The 24,291-nt window shown below is 42.5% G+C and overlaps 1 protein-coding gene across 1 annotated transcript in view; it reads left to right on the top strand.

Annotated features, from left to right (window-relative positions):
* Nucleotides 1–22,386: 22,386 nt before the first annotated feature.
* Nucleotides 22,387–24,291, top strand: part of LOC143775029 (uncharacterized) — a 249,311-nt gene continuing 247,406 nt past the window's right edge. Inside the window, exons 1-2 of the mRNA XM_077262853.1 lie at nt 22,387–22,410; nt 23,044–23,151. Coding sequence (XP_077118968.1) covers nt 22,387–22,410; nt 23,044–23,151 — 132 coding nt within the window. The remainder of the gene's footprint in view (nt 22,411–23,043; nt 23,152–24,291) is intronic.

Here is a 24,291-nt window from a genome sequence, read left to right as displayed (position 1 = left end):
GTCGCCTGGTCATATAATGCACCCAATCCTAGTTTACATCCTCACATGTGCTCAGTAAATGATCGGTTATTTAGTGTGTGTGTATAAAAAGAAACCCAGCACCCCAGACCTTCACTTGAACTGCAACTTGAGCTCTTGACAACATGCCAAAAATCCACCCTGCGACCAAAGCCTGGATTATCAAGAGGCTAAAGACCAGATTCACTGCAGAGGTGGCGGGCACCTTTAATGTGTTTCAGCGTCAAGTACAAAGAATTAAAAAAAAGATTTGAAGAGACTGGAGATGTGTTTGACTAGCCCAGGTCCAGCAGACCCCGCAAGACAACTGCTCAGGAGGAATGTTTGTTGGTTAGAAAATCCAAAGCAAGCCCCTCTTCCACAGCAGCAGAGCTCCAACAGGTCTGGTCACCTCAAGTCCCTGTGTCAACTAGTAAAAGTTAAATTCACCGCACGTGACACGCCGATCGTTAGCAAGGCGCGGGAGCGCCGCTTGTCATAACAGACACTGCAGGTCCACACTACTGGACAGGATCTTCCATAGGCAGACATTTAGATTACAATAGAGCTAATATTGCACCGCTGGGACTTTCCACCTTCTCTGTATATCACTATCTTAGCTGGAACAAGCGATTACGTGACAAAGGCTCTGGTTGAGCCGAAACATATATAAAAAAATCAATTAATAAATTTATACCAGACTTTGCATAAGAAACCTAGAGAGAGTGCGGTGAATTTAACTTTTACTGTTATTCTGGGCCATTGGTCCGTTACACCAGCACCTCGCCATATTAAGGCTGAGTGCACACGTAAACCTTTACCTGTGTCAACTAGAACAGTTTGTAGGATTCTGTCTCAAAATGGCCTCCATGGTCGAATCAGTGCCTAGAAGCCAGCACTAAACAAAAGGCAAATAAAAAACCGTGTGGCATTTGCAAACTCTCACAGCCTGCTAAGTAGATGGACACTGGAAAAGTGGCAGAAGATGGATTTCTCTGCAGTAGAATTACACCACAGCTGCCACAAACACTGCAGGAGACCTACTGGAGCCCGTATGGATCCAAAATACACCCAGAAGACAGTTAAATTTGGTGGTTGAAAGATCATGGTCTGGGGTTACATTCAGTATGGGGGTGTGCGAAACATTTGCAAGGTGGAAGGCAATATCAATAGCCTAAAATATCAAGAAGTATTAGCTACCGCTTATATTCCAAATCATAAAAGAGGTCAAATTCTGCAGCAGGATGGTGCTCCATCTCATACATCCATCTCTACAGCAAAGTTCCTCCAGGCAAAAAAGATCAAGGTGCTGAAGGACTGGCCAGCCCAGTCACCAGACATGAACATCATTGAGCATGTTTGGGGAAGGATGAAAGAGGAAGCTTGGAAGACAAAACCAAAGAATCTAGATGAGCACCACAACTTCATTCACCAATGTTATGCAACATATATTTGTATTTTAAGTTAATTATTTGTCTGTGGGCAACAAAAATTTTGTCTTGCCAAAATCTGACCATTCTGTGTCTATTAACTGATCAATATTTCTGCTTTGATAACAATTTATTTTCTTAACCTAAATCAGATTTTGGAGGGTTCCAGCTTTCAAAAGAATAACTTATACAACCAATGGATGAATTTAACATCAGGTTATAAGCTTTTATTTACATAACATGGATAAGCGACATAACTTCTGTCAGGGAGTGTATGGTGGCATCATTGGTCTTTGTATAGAATGTAGTTTCATGTAGAGGTAATGGTGATATTATAATATTATGTATTCTCTGTGTAGTGGTGATAGTACTAGGCACTGTGTAGCTGTATTGTTGTGTGTATGTTTGTAAGTAAGCTCCGTTATGGCACCATATTTAAGCAGTAAGCTTGGTTCTGATACTCTATCAATGTAGTAATCTAGATTATGGTACTGTATGTATGTCGTAATCTCAGTTCTGCTCCAGTTTCTATGTAGCAGACATGGTTCCATGTAGTAGACTTAAGCTCGGTTCTGCTCCCTTATCTCTGTAGTAAGCTCGGTTCTGCTCCCATATCTGCAGTAAGCTCGGTTCTGCTCCCATATCTCTGTAGTAAGCTCGGTTCTGCTCCCTTATCTCTGTAGTAAGCTCGGTTCTGCTCCCATATCTCTGTAGTAAGGTCGATTCTGTTCCCATATCTCTGCAGTAAGCTCGGTTCTGCTCCCATTTCTCTGCACTAAGCTCGGTTCTGCTCCCATATCTCTGTAGTAAGCTTGGTTCTGCTCCCATATCTTTGCAGTAAGCTCGGTTCTGCGTCCATATCTCTGTAGTAAGCTCCGTTCTGTTCCCATATCTCTGTAGTAAGCTCGTTTCTGCTTCCTTATCTCTGTAGTAAGCTCATTTCTGCTCCCATATCTCTGTAGTAAGCTCGGTTCTGTTCCCCTATCTCTGTAGTAAGCTTGGTTCTGTTCCCATATCTCTGTAGTAAGCTCGTTTCTGCTTCCTTATCTCTGTAGTAAGCTCATTTCTGCTCCCATATCTCTGTAGTAAGCTCGGTTCTGTTCCCCTATCTCTGCAGTAAGCTTGGTTCTGCTCCCATATCCTTGCTGTTAGCTCAGTTCTGCTCCCATATCTCTGTAGTAAGCTCGCTTCTGCTCCCATATCTTTGCAGTAAGTTCGGTTCGGCTCCCATATCTCTGAATCTAGTAAGTTCGGTTCTGCTCCCATATCTCTATAATAAGCTCTGTTCTGCTCCCATATCTCTGTAGTAAGCTCTGTTCTGCTCACATATCTCTGTAGTAAGCTCCGTTCTGTTCCCATATCTCTGGAGTAAGCTCGATTCTGCTCCCATATCTATGCAGCAAGCTCCGTTCAGTTCCCATATCTGTGTACCAGCCTGTTTTTAAAGCCTGTTATCTCTGCTACTTTAATGCAGTGGCCAGATATAAGCAGGGAAAAGAAGGGCCACTGCAACTCGAGGGCCACTGCCTTGTGATTGCCCCCCAGGCTGAAAATTGCCAGCCAGCCCCTGGTTACAGTTGAGATTAGGGTTAGGGGTGTGTTTGGATTAGGGTTTCAGTTATAATTGGGGGGTTTCCACTGTTTAGGCACATCAGGGGCTCTCCAAATGCGACATTGCGTCCGATCTCAATTCCAGCCAATTCTGCGTTGAAAAAGTAAAACAGTGCTCCTTCCCTTCCGAGCTCTCCCGTGCACACAAACAGGGGTTTACCACAACATATGGGGTATCAGCGTACTCAGGACACATTGGACAACAACTTTTGGTGTCCAATTTCTCCTGTTACTCTTGGGAAAATACAAAACTGGGGGCTAAATATAATTTTTGTGTAAAAAAAAATATTTTTTATTTTCACGGCTCTGTGTTATAAACTGTAGTGAAACACTTGGGGGTTCAAAGTTCTCACAACACATCTAGATAAGTTCCTTGGGGGGTCTAGTTTCCAATATGGGGTCACTTATGGGAGGGTTTCTACTGTTTAGTTACATCAGGGGCTCTGCAAATGCAACGTGACGCCTGCAGACCAATCCATCTAAGTCTGCATTCCAAATGATGCTCCTTCCCTTCCGAGCTCTGCCATGCGCCAAAACGGTGGTTCCCCCTCACATATTGGGTATCAGTGTACTCAGGACAAATTGGACAACAACTTTTGAGGTTCAATTTACACTGTTTCCCTTGGAAAAATACAAAACTGGGGGCTAAAATATAATTTTTGTGGAAAAAAAAGGATTTTTTATTTTTACGGCTCTGCATTATAAACTTCTGTGAAGCACTTGGTGGGTCAAAGTGCTTACCACACATCTAGGTAAGTTCCTTAGGGGGTCTACTTTCCAAAATGGTGTCACTTGTGGGAGGTTTCAATGTTTAGTCACATCAGGGGCTCTCCAAACGCAACATGGCGTCCCATCTGAATTTCAGTCAATTTTGCATTGAAAAGTCAAATGGCGCTCCTTCGCTTCCGAGCTCTGCCATGCGCCCAAACAGTGGTTTACCCCCACATATGGTGTATCAGCGTACTCAGGACAAATTGTACAACAATTTTTGGGGTCCATTTTCTCCTGTTACCCTTTGTAAAATAGAACAAATTGGAGCTGAAGTAAATTTTTTGTGTAAAAAAGTTAAATGTTCATTTTTATTTAAACATTCCAAAAATTCCTGTGAAACACCTGAAGGGTTAATAAACTTCTTGAATGTGGTTTTGAGCACCTTGAGGGGTGCAGTTTTTAGAATGCTGTCACACTTGGGTATTTTCCATCATATAGACCCCTCAAAATGACTTCAAATGCGATGTGGTCCCAAAAAAAAAATGGTGTTGTAAAAATCAGAAATTGCTGGTCAACTTTTAACCCTTATAACTCCCTAACAAAAAAAAATGTTGGTTCCGAAATTGTGCTGATGTAAAGTAGATATGTGGGAAATGTTACATATTAAGTATTTTGTGTGACATATCTCTGTGATTTAATCGTATAAAAATTCGAATTTGGAAAATTGCTAAATTTTCAAAATTTTTGCCAAATTTCCGTTTTTTTCACAAATAAACGCAGGTAATATCAAAGAAATGCTACCACTATAATGAAGTACAATATGTCACGAGAAAACAATGTCAGAATTACCAGGATCCGTTGAAGCATTCCAGAGTTATAACCTCATAAAGGGACAGTGGTCAGAATTGTAAAAATTGGCCCGGTCATTAACGTGCAAACAACCCTTGGGGTAAAGGGGTTAACCCCGAAACACTGCGATCAAACATGATCACAGTGTTCTGGAGCCAGCACAGGGGCTGACAGCCCCTCTGCCTTTAGATTGGAGACCCCGCGGCATGCCGCGGGGTCCCGATTGCTGCCATGGAGACCTGATGTTGTCATGATGACATCTGGGTCTCCAGAGCAGAGAGACTTCTTGTCATGCACAGTGCATGTCAGGAAGTCTCTCAGGTTAGTGTATAGAAGCTGCAGCGTTGACAGCTTCTATAGCATGCAGATCTGCATGCTATAGAAGCAAGCTATCAGCCTGCACAAAATGAGTGTCCCATAGTGGGACAAAGTGTAAAAGATAGAATGAAATATACCGTAAATATTTTTTTAAAATAATTGTAAAAATATTTAAAATTTAAAAAAAAAAATTATAATAAAAAATCTGTATTTATTCCATCAATAAATAAATATTTGAAATAAAAAAAATCTAAACAATAAAATTACACATATTTGGTATTGCCGTGACCTATAAAACTGTCTCACTAGTTAACCCCTTTAGTGAACACCATTACAAAAAACAAGCCAAAAAAACAATGCTTTATCATCATACCGCCGAACAAAAAGTGGAATAACACATGATCAAAATGACGGATATACACTCACTGGCCACTTTATTAGGTACACCTGTCCAACTTCTTGTTAACACTTAATTTCTAATCAGCCAATCACATGGCGGCAACTCAGTGCATTTAGGCATGTAGACATGGTCAAGACAATCTCCTGCAGTTCAAACCGAGCATCAGTATGGGGAAGAAAGGTGATTTGAGTGCCTTTGAACGTGGCATGGTTGTTGGTGCCAGAAGGGCTGGTCTGAGTACTTCAGAAACTGCTGATCTACTGGGATTTTCACGCACAACCATCTCTAGGGTTTACAGAGAATGGTCCGAAAAAGAAAAAAAATCCAGTGAGCGGCAGTTCTGTGGGCGGAAATGCCTTGTTGATGCCAGAGGTCAGAGGAGAATGGGCAGACTGGTTCGAGCTGATAGAAAGGCAACAGTGACTCAAATCGCCACCCGTTACAACCAAGGTAGGCCTAAGAGCATCTCTGAACGCACAGTGCGTCGAACTTTGAGGCAGATGGGCTACAGCAGCAGAAGACCACACCGGGTACCACTCCTTTCAGCTAAGAACAGGAAACTGAGGCTACAATTTGTACAAGCTCATCGAAATTGGACAGTAGAAGATTGGAAAAACGTTGCTTGGTCTGATGAGTCTCGATTTCTGCTGCGACATTCGGATGGTAGGGTCAGAATTTGGCGTAAACAACATGAAAGCATGGATCCATCCTGCCTTGTATGGAGCATCTTTGGGATGTGCAGCCGACAAATCTGCGGCAACTGTGTGATGCCATCATGTCAATATGGACCAAAATCTCTGAGGAATGCTTCCAGCACCTTGTTGAATCTATGCCACGAAGAATTGAGGCAGTTCTGAAGGCAAAAGGGGGTCCAACCCGTTACTAGCATGGTGTACCTAATAAAGTGGCCGGTGAGTGTAAATAACCTTGGTACCGTTGAAAATGTCATCTTGTCCCGCAAAAAGCATGCTGCCATATAGCTCTACGACCGGAAAAATAAACTGTTATATCTCTTAGAATAATGGGATGCAAAAATAATAATTTTTTATATAAAATAGTTTTAATTTTATAAAAACGCAAAAACATAAAAAATTATATAAAAGAGGTATCGCTGTCATGATACTGACCCGAATAATAAAACTGCAAATGATATGTGTAAGCGGCACCATCCACTAATATGATTTGTACCGGGATCACCCAATGCATAAAAAACAAGTAATCAGAGAAAATTTAAGAAAAAGACATATGCAAAAAACAGGGATTACCAAATAGAATTCAATTCAAAAATATGTTTTATTAATTGAAAACCACCACATACAAATTAATTAAAAACATTTAAAAGTCCCCACTTGGACAATGATCTGAGAAGACTGGGTCATACAATAAAGAGTATAATACTCAAAACCCAACCCACCATAGTGCTTTATATAACAATGGCCCAAGTGTCATCCAAACCTCGGCACATATTAAGAAATACAAATGAAAAAAATACACATGTGCCCTAATACAGGTTAAACAGTGTATACATGCTGTTATCATATCATATCATATCATATCATATCATAATATAGTATAAGGACAATCAAACCCAATGGGGAGGATCCAAGCAAAGCAAAAACACCAAGACCAGATGAAAAATTCAACAGGCAAAGAAAGGCTGCAGATAGACACTGGAATAATTACTTCAATGAGGCAATACAAATAATCAGACAAATACTTCACCCAGATCTATACTGATAGTCGCCCCCCATGAAGAAAGCAGTCAGGCAGAGTGGGTGCTGGACCCACGCGTATCGACACCTAAGAGTGTCTTTCTCAAGGTCAAAAATTCATAGTGGTGTGAGCCCAATAGATATATATATATATATATATATATATATATATATATATATATATATACAAAATTTCATTAATCAGTAAAACCTACCACATATGAAGCGGCATATGAACGATCTCAAGTCTCCATGATAAGACGGCGTCCCGTCATTGATAATGCGCAAGCGCAGGTCAGTGTACAACAGGGAAGTTCCCTATGTATTCAATGCGCATGTTCCAAAAGCGCATCACGAAGTATGCCGACAAGCCATCAATAATGTGCAAGCGCAAAGGGCAGTGACATCAGAGGAGCTCCGTGCGCCTGCGCTTGGCATGTAGAAAGAAATGTCTTGTATGAAAGAGACATTGCGCAGGCGTAAATCAGTCTGGGGCCCCAAAGATTTCATATGTATACAATATTTAGGTGCCAAAGGCACATCCAAAAGTGTGCAGAAAGACCATCCATACTGCGCAGGCGTAAAGGTCAATAGAAAATATTTTTTACGATCAAAAATACTCAATGCACCTGAGCTTACCAAATAGAAGAAGGTGTCCTGTACAAAAGAAAAAACCACAATGCGCACACATTCAGGTATAAATGTCGGCACTCTATGTTTTTATTTACATACCCCTGATGGATGTAAAGTATTTGATATTAACACATAAATAGAAAATATCCTTATTTAGTGAGCGCTCTTATGCATTTGGACCATAGGTCCCCATGTTACATATTATCCAATACAGGACCCCATGGTAATTACACACAAATAAGGTGTATCTACAGACAACATTTGTTGGAGTCCATTATGGGGAAAAACACAAATGCACCTCAAAAGGCACTTAATGTACAAAGTAACCAAATAATAAATGATAACAGCATGCATACATAATTGTGAATACACAAAGAAGGAGAATAAAGATATTTTAGATCCGAAATTCGGAGAGTCAAATGACAAGGGAATTCCTGTTGTCATCCTATCAACATGTGGAGATAGAGTTGTTCCTCGTCCGCCCGTGACCTAAGGAAAACAAGGGAAAGAAAGAAGAAATATAATGAAGAAAAGGCGAATGGGCTCTAATACCTGTACACTTAGTCAACAAAGAAACAAAACAGAAATTTAAGACCTTTTATAAAACCCAGTGTACAGCAATTCTTCATTAAGACCACCTGGCGTAAGGCTCTGTAGATCGAAGATCCACCTAGCCTCCCGTCGCAATAACTCATCCATAACACCGAATAATAAAACTTCTTTATCAATTTTAGCACAGGCGGAACTGTGTAAATGCCCCCCTAAAGAAATTCATGAATTTCTGTTTTTTGTTCATTCTGCCTCCGAAAAAATCTGAATAAAAAGCAATCAAAAAATGTCATGTGCCCGAAAATGATACCAATAAAAACAGCAACTCGTCCTGCAAAGAACAAGACCTTGTATGACTCTGTGGACCAAAATATGGAAAAATTATAGCTCTCAAAATGTGGTGGTGCAAAAACTATTTTTTGCAATAAAAAACGTCTTTTAGTGTGTGACAACTGCCAAACAAAAAAAACCCGCTATAAATAGTAAATCAAACCTCCCTTTATCACCCCCTTAATTAGGGAAAAATAATAACATGAAAGATGTATTTATTTCCATTTTCCCATTAGGGTTAGGGTTGAGGTTGGGGTTAGGGTTGGGGCTAAAGTTAGGGTCAGAGTTGGGGCTAAAGTTAGGGTTAGAGTTACAAATGGGGTTAGGATTAGGGTTTAGGGTTGTGTTAGGGTGTAATGATTATAAGGGATAACTCAGGAGACTCTGCATGGAACAAGACAACTACAGGACACAGTTTTATAAGTGGTAAAGTCTATATTATCACATGGTGATTCAAACAGGTGCAGAGAGAAACTCAAGTCCACAACACTTGGTGTGAATATAAACGCAGCTTAACAGTCTATAGGAAACTTCAGAGGAAAGTGCAATCACGCAGAAAGTCTATGAAGCACAATTATTCTTGAGGATACTTGACACAAATAAGTTCTTGGTAGTCCAAACACAGATAGATATGCTTATAAGGCAGTTCAAATAATATCTTAGCACAACCAGGGAGGCCTGGGTAAAAGTCTCAGGTTTAAGCAGAGCAGCAACAGCTTACATGTCCAGCAAATGCAGATGGAAACAACCACAAGCAGCCAGATGGTGGATTACTGGAAACCGATGTATGCAGCAGAAACTCAGAGCTGAGTAGCAGGATCTCCACACAGGTTCACAGGAGCAGGTGCAGGTGCACGTGCAAAGCCAGGGAGTCGCCAGGGTGGAGCTGGATGCAAGGCAGAATACTCTAGCACAGACTAAAGGCTGGGGTGGAGTTATATAGCAGGAAGACACAGTGGACATGAGACCAATATATTAGGAGATACAGGCTTTAGTAAAGATACATGAAAAACTGGGTGTACCTTCATAGTCCTAGGCAGCTTCAGACGGCAGGCCACAGAGCTCACAATACCGTTGATCTTGAAAGGGCCAATGAATTTCTGTCCAAGTTTTTTTGAAGGAACGTTTAACTTCAGATTCTTAGTTGATAACCACACGGAATCTCCTACCTTGAACATGGGTTCAGGTTTACAAAATCTATCAGCCGATCTCTTATAACGTTCTTGAGCCGTGGTCAGGGATTCCTTCAGAACCTCCAGATTTTGCCTCATCTCAGTCAGCCTTTCCTCAACTGCTGGAACCGGAGAATTAATCAGAGACCTAGGTAAGATACATGGATGATAACCCAGATTGGCAAAGAAAGGAGTGAACTTAGTGGAGGCGCTCTGAGAATTGTTGTATGAAAATTCGGCTAACGGCAGTAATTCCATCCAATCATCTTGGAGATGGCTAACATAGCATCTTAGATATTGTTCCAACGTCTGGTTGGTACGCTCAGTCTGACCATTTGTCTGGGGATGGTAAGCGGAAGAGAAACAGACATTAATATTGAGTGCAGAGCAAAACCCCTTCCAGAATCTTGAAGTGAACTATACGCCACGGTCAGAGATGATCTCATCCGGGACCCCATGCAGCCGGAAGACATTCTGAATAACCAAGTTCACTGTATCCTTAGCTGAGGGGAGGCCGGTGCATGGAACAAAATGAGCGGCTTTAGTCAGGCGATCAACTACTACCATGATCGTATTCATGCCCCCTGATGTAGGCAGCTCCACAATAAAGTCCATTGATATAGACCCCCAAGGTCGGGACGGAACAGGTAATGGTTGCAGGAGACCCGTAGGTGCCACACGAGGAGTCTTGTAACGAGCACATACCTCGCAAGAGAGAACATAGTCCTTAGTATCCTTCAGGCAAGTTGGCCACCAGAAAAATCGGCTTAGGAACTCTTGTGTCTTCTGTACCCCCCTGTGACCAGCCAACTTGGAGTCATGTACCAACTTGAGGATCTGCAGACGGACGGCCTCAGGGACGTAGATACGTCGATCTCTGAACCACATGCCACCCTTAAAGACAAGATTAATATCAACAGGTGGGTTGGCCAGAAATACATCACCGTCATAAGCCTCCCTGCACTTCTTCCACAAGTCCTGATCGTGGATAACTCCGATGAAATTGGCATCAGATAGAATGGCCTTGGACGAGGCTCCAGGTACAGAATCCGCAGCATGGATTCGGGATAAAGCATCAGCCTTCCCATTACGAGAACCTGGACGGTACGAGATAACAAAATTAAATTGATTTAAAAATGAATTCCAACGAGCCTGACGAGGAGAAAGACATCTAGGGGATCTGAGGAACTCTAAATTGTGATGGTCAGTAAGCACTACGATCTGTTGTGCAGCTCCTTGCAGATGATTCCTCCATTCCTTGAAAGCCGCAATAATAGCCAGCAATTCCTTGTCTCCCACATCGTAATTCTTCTCTGCTGAAGTTAGTCTACGGGAAAAGAAAGCACAAGGATGTAGCAGACCCTTCTCTCCAGTTCTTTGGGAGAGAATAGCCCCCAAGGCATTATCAGAGGCGTCCACCTCCACAATGAAAGAAAGTGTTGGATCTGGGTGTATCAACAGAGGTGCTGAGGTGAAACAGATCTTAAGCCGATCAAAAGCTTCTTGAGCCTGTGATGACCACTTAAAGGGCTTTTCCTTCTTTGTCAAGGAAGTAATGGGACAGACAATATCAGAAAAATTTCGAATAAAACGTCTGTAGAAATTTGCAAAACCAATAAAACGTTGCACCTCCTTAACATTCTTGGGTACCGGCCAGTCAAGGATAGCCTGAATCTTACCAGATTTCATGTTCAGCCCCTGGGGAGAGATGATATAACCTAAGAACTGTATCTCAGAACGATGGAACTCGCATTTCTCCGGCTTGATATACAGATGGTTCTCTTTCAGACATCTTAAAACAGCTTTGACATGTTCTTCATATTCCTGTAGAGAGTCAGAAAAGATTAGAATATCATCCAAATAGATCACCACAAACTGGTCCAACAAATCTCTGAAAATGTCATTAGCAAGGTGTTGAAACGTTGCAGGGGCATTACAAAACCCGAAGGGCATCACGAGATATTCAAAGTGTCCATACCGGCATCGGAATGCTGTCTTCCACTCATCCCCTGGACGAATACGCACCAAATTATAAGCCCCACGAAGATCCAGTTTAGAGAACACCTTAGCATGGCGGACTCTTTCCAGTAATTCGAGAATCAGCGGCAAAGGGTAACGATTCCGTACGGTTACCTTATTGAGCTCTCGATAGTCCACACAGGGTCTCAGGGACCCATCCTTCTTCTTTACAAAAAAGATAGGTGCCCCTGCGTATGAAGCCTGTGGCCAGATTTTAATCAATATACTCCATTAAGGCTTGAAACTCAGGTGCCGCCAAAGGATATATGTTACCAAAAGGAATAGTGTTATGACCCCAATGGCAGAGGGTCTCAGAAATAATTTCTAAGTCTGCAAACACAAAAAACCAGCTCATAGGGCAGTGGTAACTGGGCTGACCATATATCTAATCCTAGCACCACAAATAACAGCAGCCGGGGAACGTTCCTACGTTGGTTCTAGACGTCTCGTGCCAGCCGGAGAACTAGCTAACCCTAGAAGGGAAAAGAAAGACCTTTCTTGCCTCCAGAGAATAGACCCCAAAAGTTGGATACAAGCCCCCAACAAATAATAACGGTGAGGTAAGAGGAAAAGACAAACATAAGAATGAGCTAGGTATTTAGCAAAGAGAGGCCCACTAGCTAATAGCAGAATATAGAAAGATAACTTATATGGTCAGCAAAAACCCTATAAAAAATATCCACACTGGAAATTCGAGAACCCCCGAACCGTCTAACGGCCCGGGGGGAGAACACCAGCCCCCTAGAGCTTCCAGCAAGATCAGGAATCACATTTAGTACAAGCTGGACAAAAATGAGAGCAAGCAAATAACCCAAAAAACAAAGAAGCAGGACTTAGCTTAATTTTGCACGAACCAGGACCAGCAGACAGGAGCAAACAGAATGTGTCTGATTACAACGATGCCAGGCACTGGACTAAGGTTCCAGGAGGTTTATATAGCAACACCCCTGAAGTAACGACCCAGCTGGGTGCAAACTGAGGGAAGAAAATCCCAGAGTCATATAACTAGTAACCACAAGAGGAAGCCAAAAAGTCTAATTCACAACAGTACCCCCCCCTTAAGGAGGGGTCACCGAACCCTCACCAAGACCACCAGGGCGATCAGGATGAGCAGCGTGAAAGGCACAAACTAAATTGGCCGCATGCACATCAGAGGCAACCACCCAGGAATTATCCTCCTGACCATAGCCCTTCCACTTGACCAAATACTGAAGCCTCCGTCTGGAGAGACGAGAATCCAAGATCTTCTCAACCACGTACTCCAACTCGCCCTCAACCAACACCGGAGCAGGAGGCTCAGCAGAAGGAACCACAGGCACAACGTAGCGTCGCAACAAAGACCTATGGAACACGTTGTGAATGGCAAACGAAACCGGAAGATCCAAGCGAAAGAACAATGGATTAAGGATTTCCAATATCTTGTAAGGACCGATGAAGCGAGGCTTAAATTTAGGAGAGGAGACCTTTATAGGAACAAATCGAGAAGACAGCCACACCAAATCCCCAACATGAAGTCAGGGACCCACACCGCGGTGGCGGTTGGCAAAACGCTGAGCCTTCTCCTGTGACAATTTTAAGTTGTCCACCACATGATTCCAGATCTGCTGCAACCTATCCACCACAGAATCCACCCCAGGACAGTCAGAAGGCTCCACATGTCCTGAGGAAAAACGAGGATGGAAACCAGAGTTGCAGAAAAATGGCGAAACCAAAGTAGCGGAACTAGCCCGATTATTAAGGGCAAACTCAGCCAACGGCAAGAAGGTCACCCAATCATCCTGATCTGCCGAAACAAAACACCTCAAGTAAGCCTCCAGAGTCTGATTAGTTCACTCAGTTTGTCCATTAGTCTGAGGATGAAAGGCAGACGAGAATGACAAATCAATGCCCATCCTAGCACAAAAGGATCGCCAGAACCTGGAAACAAACTGGGATCCTCTGTCAGACACAATATTCTCAGGAATGCCGTGTAAACGAACCACATTCTGAAGGAACACAGGAACCAGATCGGAAGAGGAAGGCAGCTTAGGCAAAGGCACCAAATGGACCATTTTCGAAAAGCGATCACATACCACCCAGATGACAGACATACCCTGAGACACCGGGAGATCAGAAATGAAATCCATGGAAATGTGTGTCCAAGGCCTCTTCGGGACAGGCAAGGGCAAGAGCAACCCGCTGGCACGAGAACAGCAAGGCTTAGCTCGAGCACAAGTCCCACAGGACTGCACAAATGACCGCACATCCCGTGACAAGGAAGGCCACCAAAAGGACCTAGCCACCAGATCTCTGGTGCCAAAAATTCCCGGATGACCTGCCAACACCGAGGAATGAACCTCGGAAATGACTCTGCTGGTCCACTTATCAGGAACAAACAGTCTGTCAGGTGGACAAGAGTCAGGTCTACCAGCCTGAAATCTCTGCAACACACGTCGCAAATCAGGAGAAATGGCTGACAAGATAACTCCCTCTTTAAGAATACCAACAGGTTCTGTGACTCCAGGAGAGTCAGGCACAAAGCTCCTTGAAAGAGCATCAGCCTTCACATTCTTTGAACCTGGTAAATACGAGACCACAAAGTCAAAACGGGAGAAAAACAATGACCAGCGGGCCTGTCTAGGATTCAGGCGTTTAGCAGACTCGAGATACATCAAATTTTTGTGATCAGTCAAGACCACCACACGATGCTTAGCACCCTCGAGCCAATGACGCCACTCCTCAAATGCCCACTTCATGGCCAGTAACTCCCGATTGCCAACATCATAATTCCGCTCAGCAGGCGAAAACTTCCTAGAGAAGAAAGCACATGGTCTCATTACCGAGCAACCAGGGCCTCTCTGTGACAAAACAGCCCCTGCCCCAATCTCAGAAGCATCCACTTCGACCTGAAAAGGAAGTGAGACATCAGGCTGGCACAAAACAGGTGCCGAAGTAAACCGGCGCTTCAACTCCTGGAACGCCTCCACGGCTGCAGGAGCCCAGTTAGCAACATCAGAACCTTTTTTGGTCATATCCGTCAAAGGTTTAACAACGCTAGAAAAATTAGCGATAAAACGACGGTAGAAGTTAGCAAAACCCAAGAACTTCTGAAGACTCTTAACTGACGTGGGTTGAGTCCACTCATGAATAGCTCGGACCTTGACTGGGTCCATCTCCACAGCAGAAGGGGAAAAAATAAACCCCAAAAAGGGAACCTTCTGTACTCCAAAGAGACACTTTGAGCCTTTAACAAACAAAGCATTCTCACGCAAAACCTGAAACACCATCCTGACCTGCTCCACATGTGAGTCCCAATCTTCAGAGAAAACCAGAATATCATCCAGATAAACAATCGTAAATTTATCCAGATACTTCCGGACAATATCATGCATTAAGGACTGAAACACTGAGGGAGCATTAGAGAGCCCAAAAGGCATCACCAAGTACTCAAAGTGACCTTCGGGCGTATTAAATGCAGTCTTCCATTCATCTCCTTGCTTAATGCGCACAAGGTTGTACGCACCACGAAGATCTATCTTGGTGAACCACTTGGCACCTTTAATCCGGGCAAACAAGTCCGACAACAGAGGCAAAGGATACTGAAATTTTACAGTGATTTTATTCAGTAGCCGATAGTCAATACAAGGTCTCAAAGATCCGTCCTTCTTGGCCACAAAAAAGAATCCTGCACCAAGAGGGGAAGAGGATGGACGGATATGCCCCTTCTCCAGAGACTCCTTGATATACGAACGCATTGCGGCATGCTCAGGTACAGACAGATTAAATAATCTTCCCTTAGGAAATTTACTACCTGGGATCAAATCTATGGCGCAGTCACAGTCCCTATGAGGAGGCAGAGCACTGGATCTGGACTCGCTGAATACATCCTGATAATCAGACAAATACTCAGGAACTTCCGAAGGAGTAGAGGAAGCAATAGACACCGGCGGGGAATCAGCATGAATTCCCTGACAGCCCCAACTTGACACAGACATTGCCTTCCAATCCAAGACTGGATTGTGGGTCTGTAACCATGGCAGACCCAAAACGACCAAATCATGCATTTTATGCAGAACAAGAAAACGAATCACCTCCCGATGTTCAGGAGTCATGCACATGGTCACCTGCGTCCAAAACTGCGGTTTATTTTCCGCCAATGGCGTAGCATCAATACCTCTAAGAGGAATAGGATTTACTAACGGTTCAAGAACAAAACCACAGCGCTTGGCAAATGACAGATCCAAAAGACTCAGGGCAGCACCTGAATCCACAAACGCCATAACAGGGTAAGAAGACAAAGAGCAAATTAAAGTCACAGACAAAATAAATTTAGGTTGCAAATTACCAATGGCGACAGGACTAACAACCCTTGTTAGACGTTTAGAGCATGCTGATATAACATGTGTAGAATCACCACAGTAAAAACACAACCCATTCTGACGTCTATGATTTTTCCGCTCATTTCTAGTCTGAATTCTATCACATTGCATTAAATCAGGTGTTTGTTCAGACAACACCACCAGAGGATTAGCGGTTTTGCGCTCCCGCAAACGCCGGTCAATTTGAATAGCCAGCGCCATAGAATCATTCAGACTTGTAGGAATGGGGAAACCCACCATCACATTCTTAATGGCTTCAGAAAGGCCATTTCTGAAATTTGCGGCCAGAGCACACTCATTCCACTGAGTAAGCACGGACCATTTCCGAAATTTTTGGCAATACACTTCAGCTTCATCCTGACCCTGAGAAATAGCCAGCAAGGCTTTTTCTGCCTGAATTTCAAGATTGGGTTCCTCGTAAAGCAATCCGAGCGCCAGAAAAAACGCATCAATATTTGCCAATGCCGGATCTCCTGGCGCTAGCGAGAAAGCCCAATCCTGAGGGTCGCCCCGTAAAAATGAAATAACAATTTTAACTTGCTGAGCTGAATCTCCAGATGAACGGGGTCTCAGAGAAAGAAACAATTTACAATTATTCTTGAAATTCCTAAACCTAAATCGGTCTCCAGAAAACAATTCCGGAATAGGTATTTTAGGTTCAGACATAGGACTACTGGTAACAAAATCTTGCATGCCCTGCACACGAGCTGCCAGCTGGTCTACACTTGTAATCAAGGTCTGGACATTCATGTCTGCAGCAAGCACAAGCCACTCAAAGGTAAAGGGGAGGAAGAGAGGAAAGAAAAAAAAAAAAAAACTCAGAATTTCCTTTCTTATTATCCCACTTCTGCAATGCATTAAACATTCAATGTTGGCCTGGCATACTGTTATGACCCCAATGGCAGAGGGTCTCAGAAATAATTTCTAAGTCTGCAAACACAAAAAACCAGCTCATAGGGCAGTGGTAACTGGGCTGACCATATATCTAATCCTAGCACCACAAATAACAGCAGCCGGGGAACGTTCCTACGTTGGTTCTAGACGTCTCGCGCCAGCCAGAGAACTAGCTAACCCTAGAAGGGAAAAGAAAGACCTTTCTTGCCTCCAGAGAATAGACCCCAAAAGTTGGATACAAGCCCCCAACAAATAATAACGGTGAGGTAAGAGGAAAAGACAAACATAAGAATGAGCTAGGTATTTAGCAAAGAGAGGCCCACCAGCTAATAGCAGAATATAGAAAGATAACTTATATGGTCAGCAAAAACCCTATCAAAAATATCCACACTGGAAATTCGAGAACCCCCAAACCGTCTAACGGCCCGGGGGGAGAACACCAGCCCCCTAGAGCTTCCAGCAAGATCAGGAATCACATTTAGTACAAGCTGGACAAAAATGAGAGCAAGCAAATAACCCAAAAAACAAAGAAGCAGGACTTAGCTTAATTTTGCACGAACCAGGACCAGCAGATAGGAGCAAACAGAATGTGTCTGATTACAACGATGCCAGGCACTGGACTAAGGTTCCAGGAGGTTTATATAGCAACACCCCTGAAGTAACGACCCAGCTGGGTGCAAACTGAGGGAAGAAAATCCCAGAGTCATATAACTAATAACCACAAGAGGGAGCCAAAAATTCTAATTCACAACAGAATAGCTGCCCCAGGAAGCAACTAAATGGGACAGTCATAATGCCTGTATGGAGGAAGCTGATCTGCGTTCTTCTTGTCACAGATGTCAGAGAACTCTTTATATGCTGAAGGTAAAGTAAATACCTGTACCGGTGGTTCCGTAGCTGTGGACTCGGGGACAGCTTCAGTTAATGCTGAGTTGGTCCTTGTTGGAAAGATAATCTCCTTGGTCTCCCAATTGATAGTTGGATTCTGAGAACGCAGCCAAGGGATGCCAAAAATCACAGGAAAATGAGGTGAAGAAATTAACAAGAGAGTTGCTCTTGATGATTAGGCTCCAACAAAATCTCAAGGGGTGCGGTCTCCTGATCCACAGGCCCGGAGATTAATAGTGACCCATCCACTGTTTCCATGGCAATTGGAGAGGCTCTTTGCTGAATTTCAATACCATGTTCCTTGGCAAATGCGATATCCTTAAAATTGCCACCTGCACCAGAGTCAATTATAGCTGCACTGGAAATCCACTGTCCTGTACACAGGATCTTAATTGGGAGAGAACAGTGAGGGTTCTTTTCATTTAGCTCCTTGGCTGGTGAAGTCATAGAAAGTGAATGGAATACAGCGTTTAAAGGCAGGCTACATTCAGAGATGTCAGATTCATCATCATAGTTGTCATACTCCCCTACTGCTGCTAGCACCTTGTTAGGCCACTTGGGACACTTGGGACAGTTGATTAGAAAGTGGTCAGACTGGCCGCAGTAGAAACATAGACTTTCTCGAAGGTGATGCTCCCGGCGCTCATTACTCTCACGTCTCTGAACAGAATCAATTTGCATGGGCACCTCCTCTACCTCTCGAGATGTTTTACCTGCAGGCTCTTTAGAAGGAAGGGAAAAGTTAGAAATACCGTTATACGCAGCAAACTTCTCCTGCCTACGCTCAGTAAGGCGAATGTCAATGCGCACACAATGCTGTATAAATGTTTCTAGCTCTTGTGGTTACTCAGAGTGAGCTAATTCATCCTTGACAATGCTAGACAGACCCCTTTTAAAAATAGGTAATTGTGCATAACTGTCCCAATTAGTATCTACCGCTTATCTCCTGCATTCAGTAGCATACTCAATAACAGAACGTTTAGCCTGGCGTAAAGACAATAAAGCGGATTCAGCGGTTGCACGGCGATTAGGGTCATCAAACATTAATGCCATAGCGGCCAAAAAATCATCCAAATCATTTAACCGTGGGCCACGAGACTCAATCATCGGATTTGCCCAGGCGAGCGCTCGTGCGGTCAGAAGCATTATTACACACAATACTTTGGATCTATCATTAGGAAAACGGTCAGCATGTACATCAAAATATAGCATACATTGATTCACAAAGCCACGAAATTTGTCGCGATCACCATTAAATCTGAATGGGGGCAACTTAGGTGGGCTAGCTGGTGGCGGTTGCCCAGATGGAGAAGTCGCTTGTGCAGCCATTTGCGTGCTTATGTCCTGAAAAGCCCGTCCATACTGGGACTCTATGCCAGCAAGTTTGTTTTCCTGGGCTGCCATGCGGGTGCTTAAGTCCTGCAAAGTTTGTCCAAACACTTGTTGATTGTGTTCAAAGCTTCCAAACTTCTTTTGCAGACCTTCCACATCTTTTTGCAGTGATCTAATTATGGAGAACACCTGCTCTAGTCTGCTTTCTGCAGTCATTGTTACAGCAGTCTCCTCTTTTGAGGCTAGAGTATACTGTAATGATTATAAGGGATAACTCAGGAGACTCTTTGCATGGAACAAGACAACTACAGGACACAGTTTTATAAGTGGTAAAGTCTATATTATCACACGGTGATTCAAACAGGTGCAGAGAGAAACTCAAGTCAACAACACTTGGTGTAAATATAAATGCAGCTTAACAGTCTATAGGAAACTTCAGAGGAAAGTGCAATCACGCAGAAAGTCTATTAAGCACAATTATTCTTGAGGATACTTGACACAAATAAGTCCTTGGTAGTCCAAACACAGATAGATATGCTTATAAGGCAGTTCAAATAATATCTTAGCACAAACAAGGAGGCCTGGGTAAAAGTCTCATGTTTAAGCAGAGCAGCAACAGCTTACAAGTCCAGCAAATGCAGATGGAATCAAACACAAGCAGCCAGATGGAGGATTACTGGAAACCAATGTATGCAGCAGAAACTCAGAGCTGAGTAGCAGGATCTCCACACAGGTTCACAGGAGAACGTGCAGGTGCAGGTGCAAAGCCAGGGAGTCGCCAGGGAGTCGCCAGGGTGGAGCTGGATGCAAGGCAGAATACTCTAGCACAGACTAAAGGCTGGGGTGGAGTTATATAGCAGGAAGACACAGTGCACATGAGACCAAAGAAGCCATCTTGGAAAAGGGCAGTAATGCACAAAAGGTAATCAAAATGTTCAGAGTCCTGACATAGGGTTAGGTTTGTGGTTAGGGTTATGGTTAGGGTTGGGATTAAAGGGAACCTGTCACCCCCCCAGGCGTTTTTAACTAAAAGAGCCACCTTGTGCAGCACTAATGCTGCATTCTGTCAAGGTGGCTGAGTGATGGCTGGGAGGCTTTTCTGTCCGGGGAAAAAGACCTGCCCCCCGGTCTATTTCAAGGTATCAGGGACAAATTATAAAAGCAATTATTGCAGCGTTTGCAGTCACCCGAACTAAGAGAGACACCTTGACAGAATGCAGCATTAGTGCTGCACAAGGTGGCTCCTTTAGTTAAAAACCCCTGGGGGGGGGTGACAAGTTCCCTTTAAGGTTAGGGCTGTGTTGGGGTTAGGGTAGGAGCTAGAATTGGGGGGTTGCCACTGTCTAGGCACATCAGGGGCTCTCCAAACGTGACATGGCATCTGATCTCAATTCCAGCCAATTTTGCTTTGAAAAGTCAAATGGCGCTCCTTCCCTTCCGAGCTCTACCATGTGCCCAAACAGTGGTTTACACCCATATATGGGGTATCAACATACTCAGAACAAATTGCACAACAACTTTTGGGGTCCAATTTCTCCTATTACCCTTGAGAAAATAAAAAATTGGGGGCGAAAAGATCATTTTTGTGAAAAAAATATGATTATCATTTATACGGCTCTACATTATAAACTTCTACAAAGCACTTGGTGGGTCAAAGTGCTCACCACACATCTAGATATGTTCCTTAGGGGGTCTACTTTCCAAAATGGTGTCACTTGTGGGAGGTTTCAATGTTTAGGCACATCAGTGGCTCTCCAAACGCAACGTGGCATCCGATCTCAACTCCAGTCAATTCTGCATTGAAAAGTCAAACGGCGCTCCTTCCCTTCCGAGCTCTCCCATGCGCCCAAACAGTGGTTAACCTGCATATATGGGGTATCAGCGTACTCAGAACAAATTGTACAACAACTTTTGGGGTCCAATTTCTCCTGTTACCCTTGGTAAAATAAAACAAATTGGATCTGAAGTAATTTTTTTTGTGAAAAAAAGTTAAATGTTCATTTTTTTTAAACATTCCAAAAATTCCTGTGAAGCACCTGAAGAGTAAATAAACTTCTTGAATGTGGTTTTGAGCACCTTGAGGGGTGCAGTTTTTAGAATGGTGTCACTTTTTGGTATTTTATATCATATAGACCCCTCAAAGTGATTTCAAATGTGATGTGGTCCCTAAAAAAAATGGTGTTGTAAATATGTCATGAGAAAACAATGTTCTAGAGTTAAAACCTCATAAAAGGACAGTGGTCAGAATTGTAAAAATTGGCCTGGTCATTAACATGCAAACCACCCTTGAGGGTAAAGGGGTTAAAAAACTCATATAATTTTTTTTATCCTCTTAATATATTGCAATATAGACTGTGTAATTAAAATTGCTTATTTTGCCTTTATCCCCAGCTAATTCTTCTCTTTTTTTCTGCTCTATGTAAAAAAGGAAGTGTCGCTGCAGAAATCATCATTCCTCTCTTCAGCTCCTGACCAAGCTACTCTGCCCCTCCCCCCTTCTAGGAACTTTTCCAGTGACTAATGACTCATACAGGGAAAATTGACCTCCTGTTTCTATATAGATCATAGAAAGATTCAGCTAGTCAGTTTTTAATCATGAGATGTCATTGACTGAATGGAAAACAGAAGGATTGAGTGGGTAGAAAGGCAAAATAAGTAATTATAAGTGTTGAGTTCTAAATAATGTGATTATTGCAATTTATTAAGAGGATAAAAATGTTCATGGGAGTGCTTTTTTAAAGCTAAACATTATATGAGTTTAATCAAAACTACTTTAAATGATGACGTCTGACTACGAACATGAGTTTCAATGTGATTGGCTTCTTCTGTACACAATTGGAATCCCAATAATAGGAGTGTGATCACATGTGTGCAGCCACATTATTTTAGTTTTCTTATTTTTTATTCTCCACTCGCCCTCTCAAAATTATTTGTTTGTTTCTCGATTGATTTGTACAGAATATGTTTGACATTTAAAAAGTTCTAAAATGATTCTTGGCATGATTTTTTCCTGTATTTTAACAGGGGTGTGTAGATTATATGTGAGTGTGCACCATTTGCATTTGAATCCCTAACAGGGCTAGTTGTGTCATTAACATGTCTTATATACTCATTTAGGCAATTGAACACTATAGGAAGCTACTGAAAATGCTAAACACAATTAAAATCTCTGAAAAGGGAGAAATGGACCCACAGTTTAAGCAACTGGTAATTATCACTATAACTTTCAATTATTTTTTTCCAGTCAGATGGGGATGGCCTAATTACTTGCTTTTATTCTTTTACATCCTTATGTAAGATTGGTCTGTTGCCAAGTACATTACACAGTGATTAAAACAAATCATCCTGAAATAGTCTTGCATCTAAAGTTCATTTTCACAAGAGCCTCTAAAACGTAATACAGTGCGTTCATTTTCCTAACAACTGTGCCATAAAGTATTGGTCACAATCATGAGCAGGTGTGGTACTATCCACTGCGAGAAAGGGAGCAGGGCCAGAATAAAAAAGTGACATACAGGACATCATGTGAAATAAGAGGTGCGGAATTCCAGAATTAAAATAGCAAATAATCACCACTAGTATGAGCAGAAATTAGGGCGCAAAACTGAGAAATAAAAATACAGTAAGTTGGATGATCTCATAAAAAGCTGCCTAAAGTCTAATCTTGACACCTTGCTGCTACATCCTGTGAATCCAAACAATTTCAAGATCTGGCATCATGTCATGATTTTTAAGCAGTATGAGTATTATTAGGATGCTTAGCTCATAAGTTTCTCTGTTTGGCAATTTAATTTACAGTTATTCTCTTTTTCACCATAATAGATGCTTTTTATTTTTCAGCTTTATGAAACACACTATCACTTGGGTATCGCTTTACAAAATGTAAATGGTCATGAGGAAGCCGTGCGTCAGTACACCAAGGCATTACAAGCCTCATCTATCCGGAAGGTATTTGGAACACACGTGAACACAAGCTCATTGTTCATACAGATGTGACAACTTTTTTGTTGGAGAAATGCCACCATACATCCCATTTGCGCTACAATTTTCTGGACAATTACGTTTAGTACAGATTAAAAATAAAAGTTTCCATTCGTTATCATACATGATTACAAAAAGTACATAGAAACATGGGAAACGTTGATGTCTGGATGACCGTGACAAGATCACATAGCAAACATCTTTTATCTGAATTTTACAGACTAAAGGTGACTATACACTTTAGATAGCCGCACAGAAGCCTTAGGGTTAAGGGGGTCCCACTTACACCCCGTGAGCGTTCATCAAGATGAGCAATTGGATGGCAAAGGTCTCATATACTATAATGACAAAGGGCCGTGTTCTGTCTGTGATCACCCCTGCCTCATGGTGACACCCTATGTACATATATACGTACATGGCATACAACTCAGCAACTCATATCATATGTCTTATGAACTGGAACAAAAACTACTCTGTAAGAGCAGCTTCAGCTCTGGGAGACATAGCATGTCCAAGCATTTAATGATGGCCATTCATTTGTAAGACAGATATACCTTTCCTTGGCAATAACACCTGATCCATGTTGGTTAGAGAAGACAAACCAGTAGCTTCCATTTACAGAAGAGTTATCTCAATAAAACATGCCATATCAAGTCATATATTAGTGTCATTAATTAGTCCGATTTGCTATTGCTATTTTAAATGGGTTGTCTTGAACTGGGCAATGCCTTTAAGAGAGTCCTATACAAAGGGGACTAATGACTGACACTAATATATGACTTTAAATGGTATGTTTTATTAATACAACCCTTCTTTAAAAAGATCAAGTGTCTTATTCATTGAGCTCCCTGTGTTTGTATGTATATGAGTCCAGTGGGAGGAGCTAATAGTGAGTGACAGTTATCTCCGCATGCACAGTCATATAGTGAAGACTGCCAGTCACTGAATGGGACCTCATATTTGTTCAAAGACCAGAGATTTCAATAAAAAAATGCAAAACTATACATCAATCTGATTGATCAGCTCCTCCTGCTCGATCACATCCTGCCTGCGGATATCATTTTCAACTTGACAGGTTCTCTTTAAATATATGCCACTTTTATTAAA

This window comes from Ranitomeya variabilis, chromosome 5, assembly GCF_051348905.1.
Source record: "Ranitomeya variabilis isolate aRanVar5 chromosome 5, aRanVar5.hap1, whole genome shotgun sequence".
Taxonomy (NCBI): Eukaryota; Metazoa; Chordata; class Amphibia; order Anura; family Dendrobatidae; genus Ranitomeya; species Ranitomeya variabilis.
Note: the sequence above shows the minus strand (reverse complement) of the source record. Positions and strands in the feature narration are given on the sequence as shown.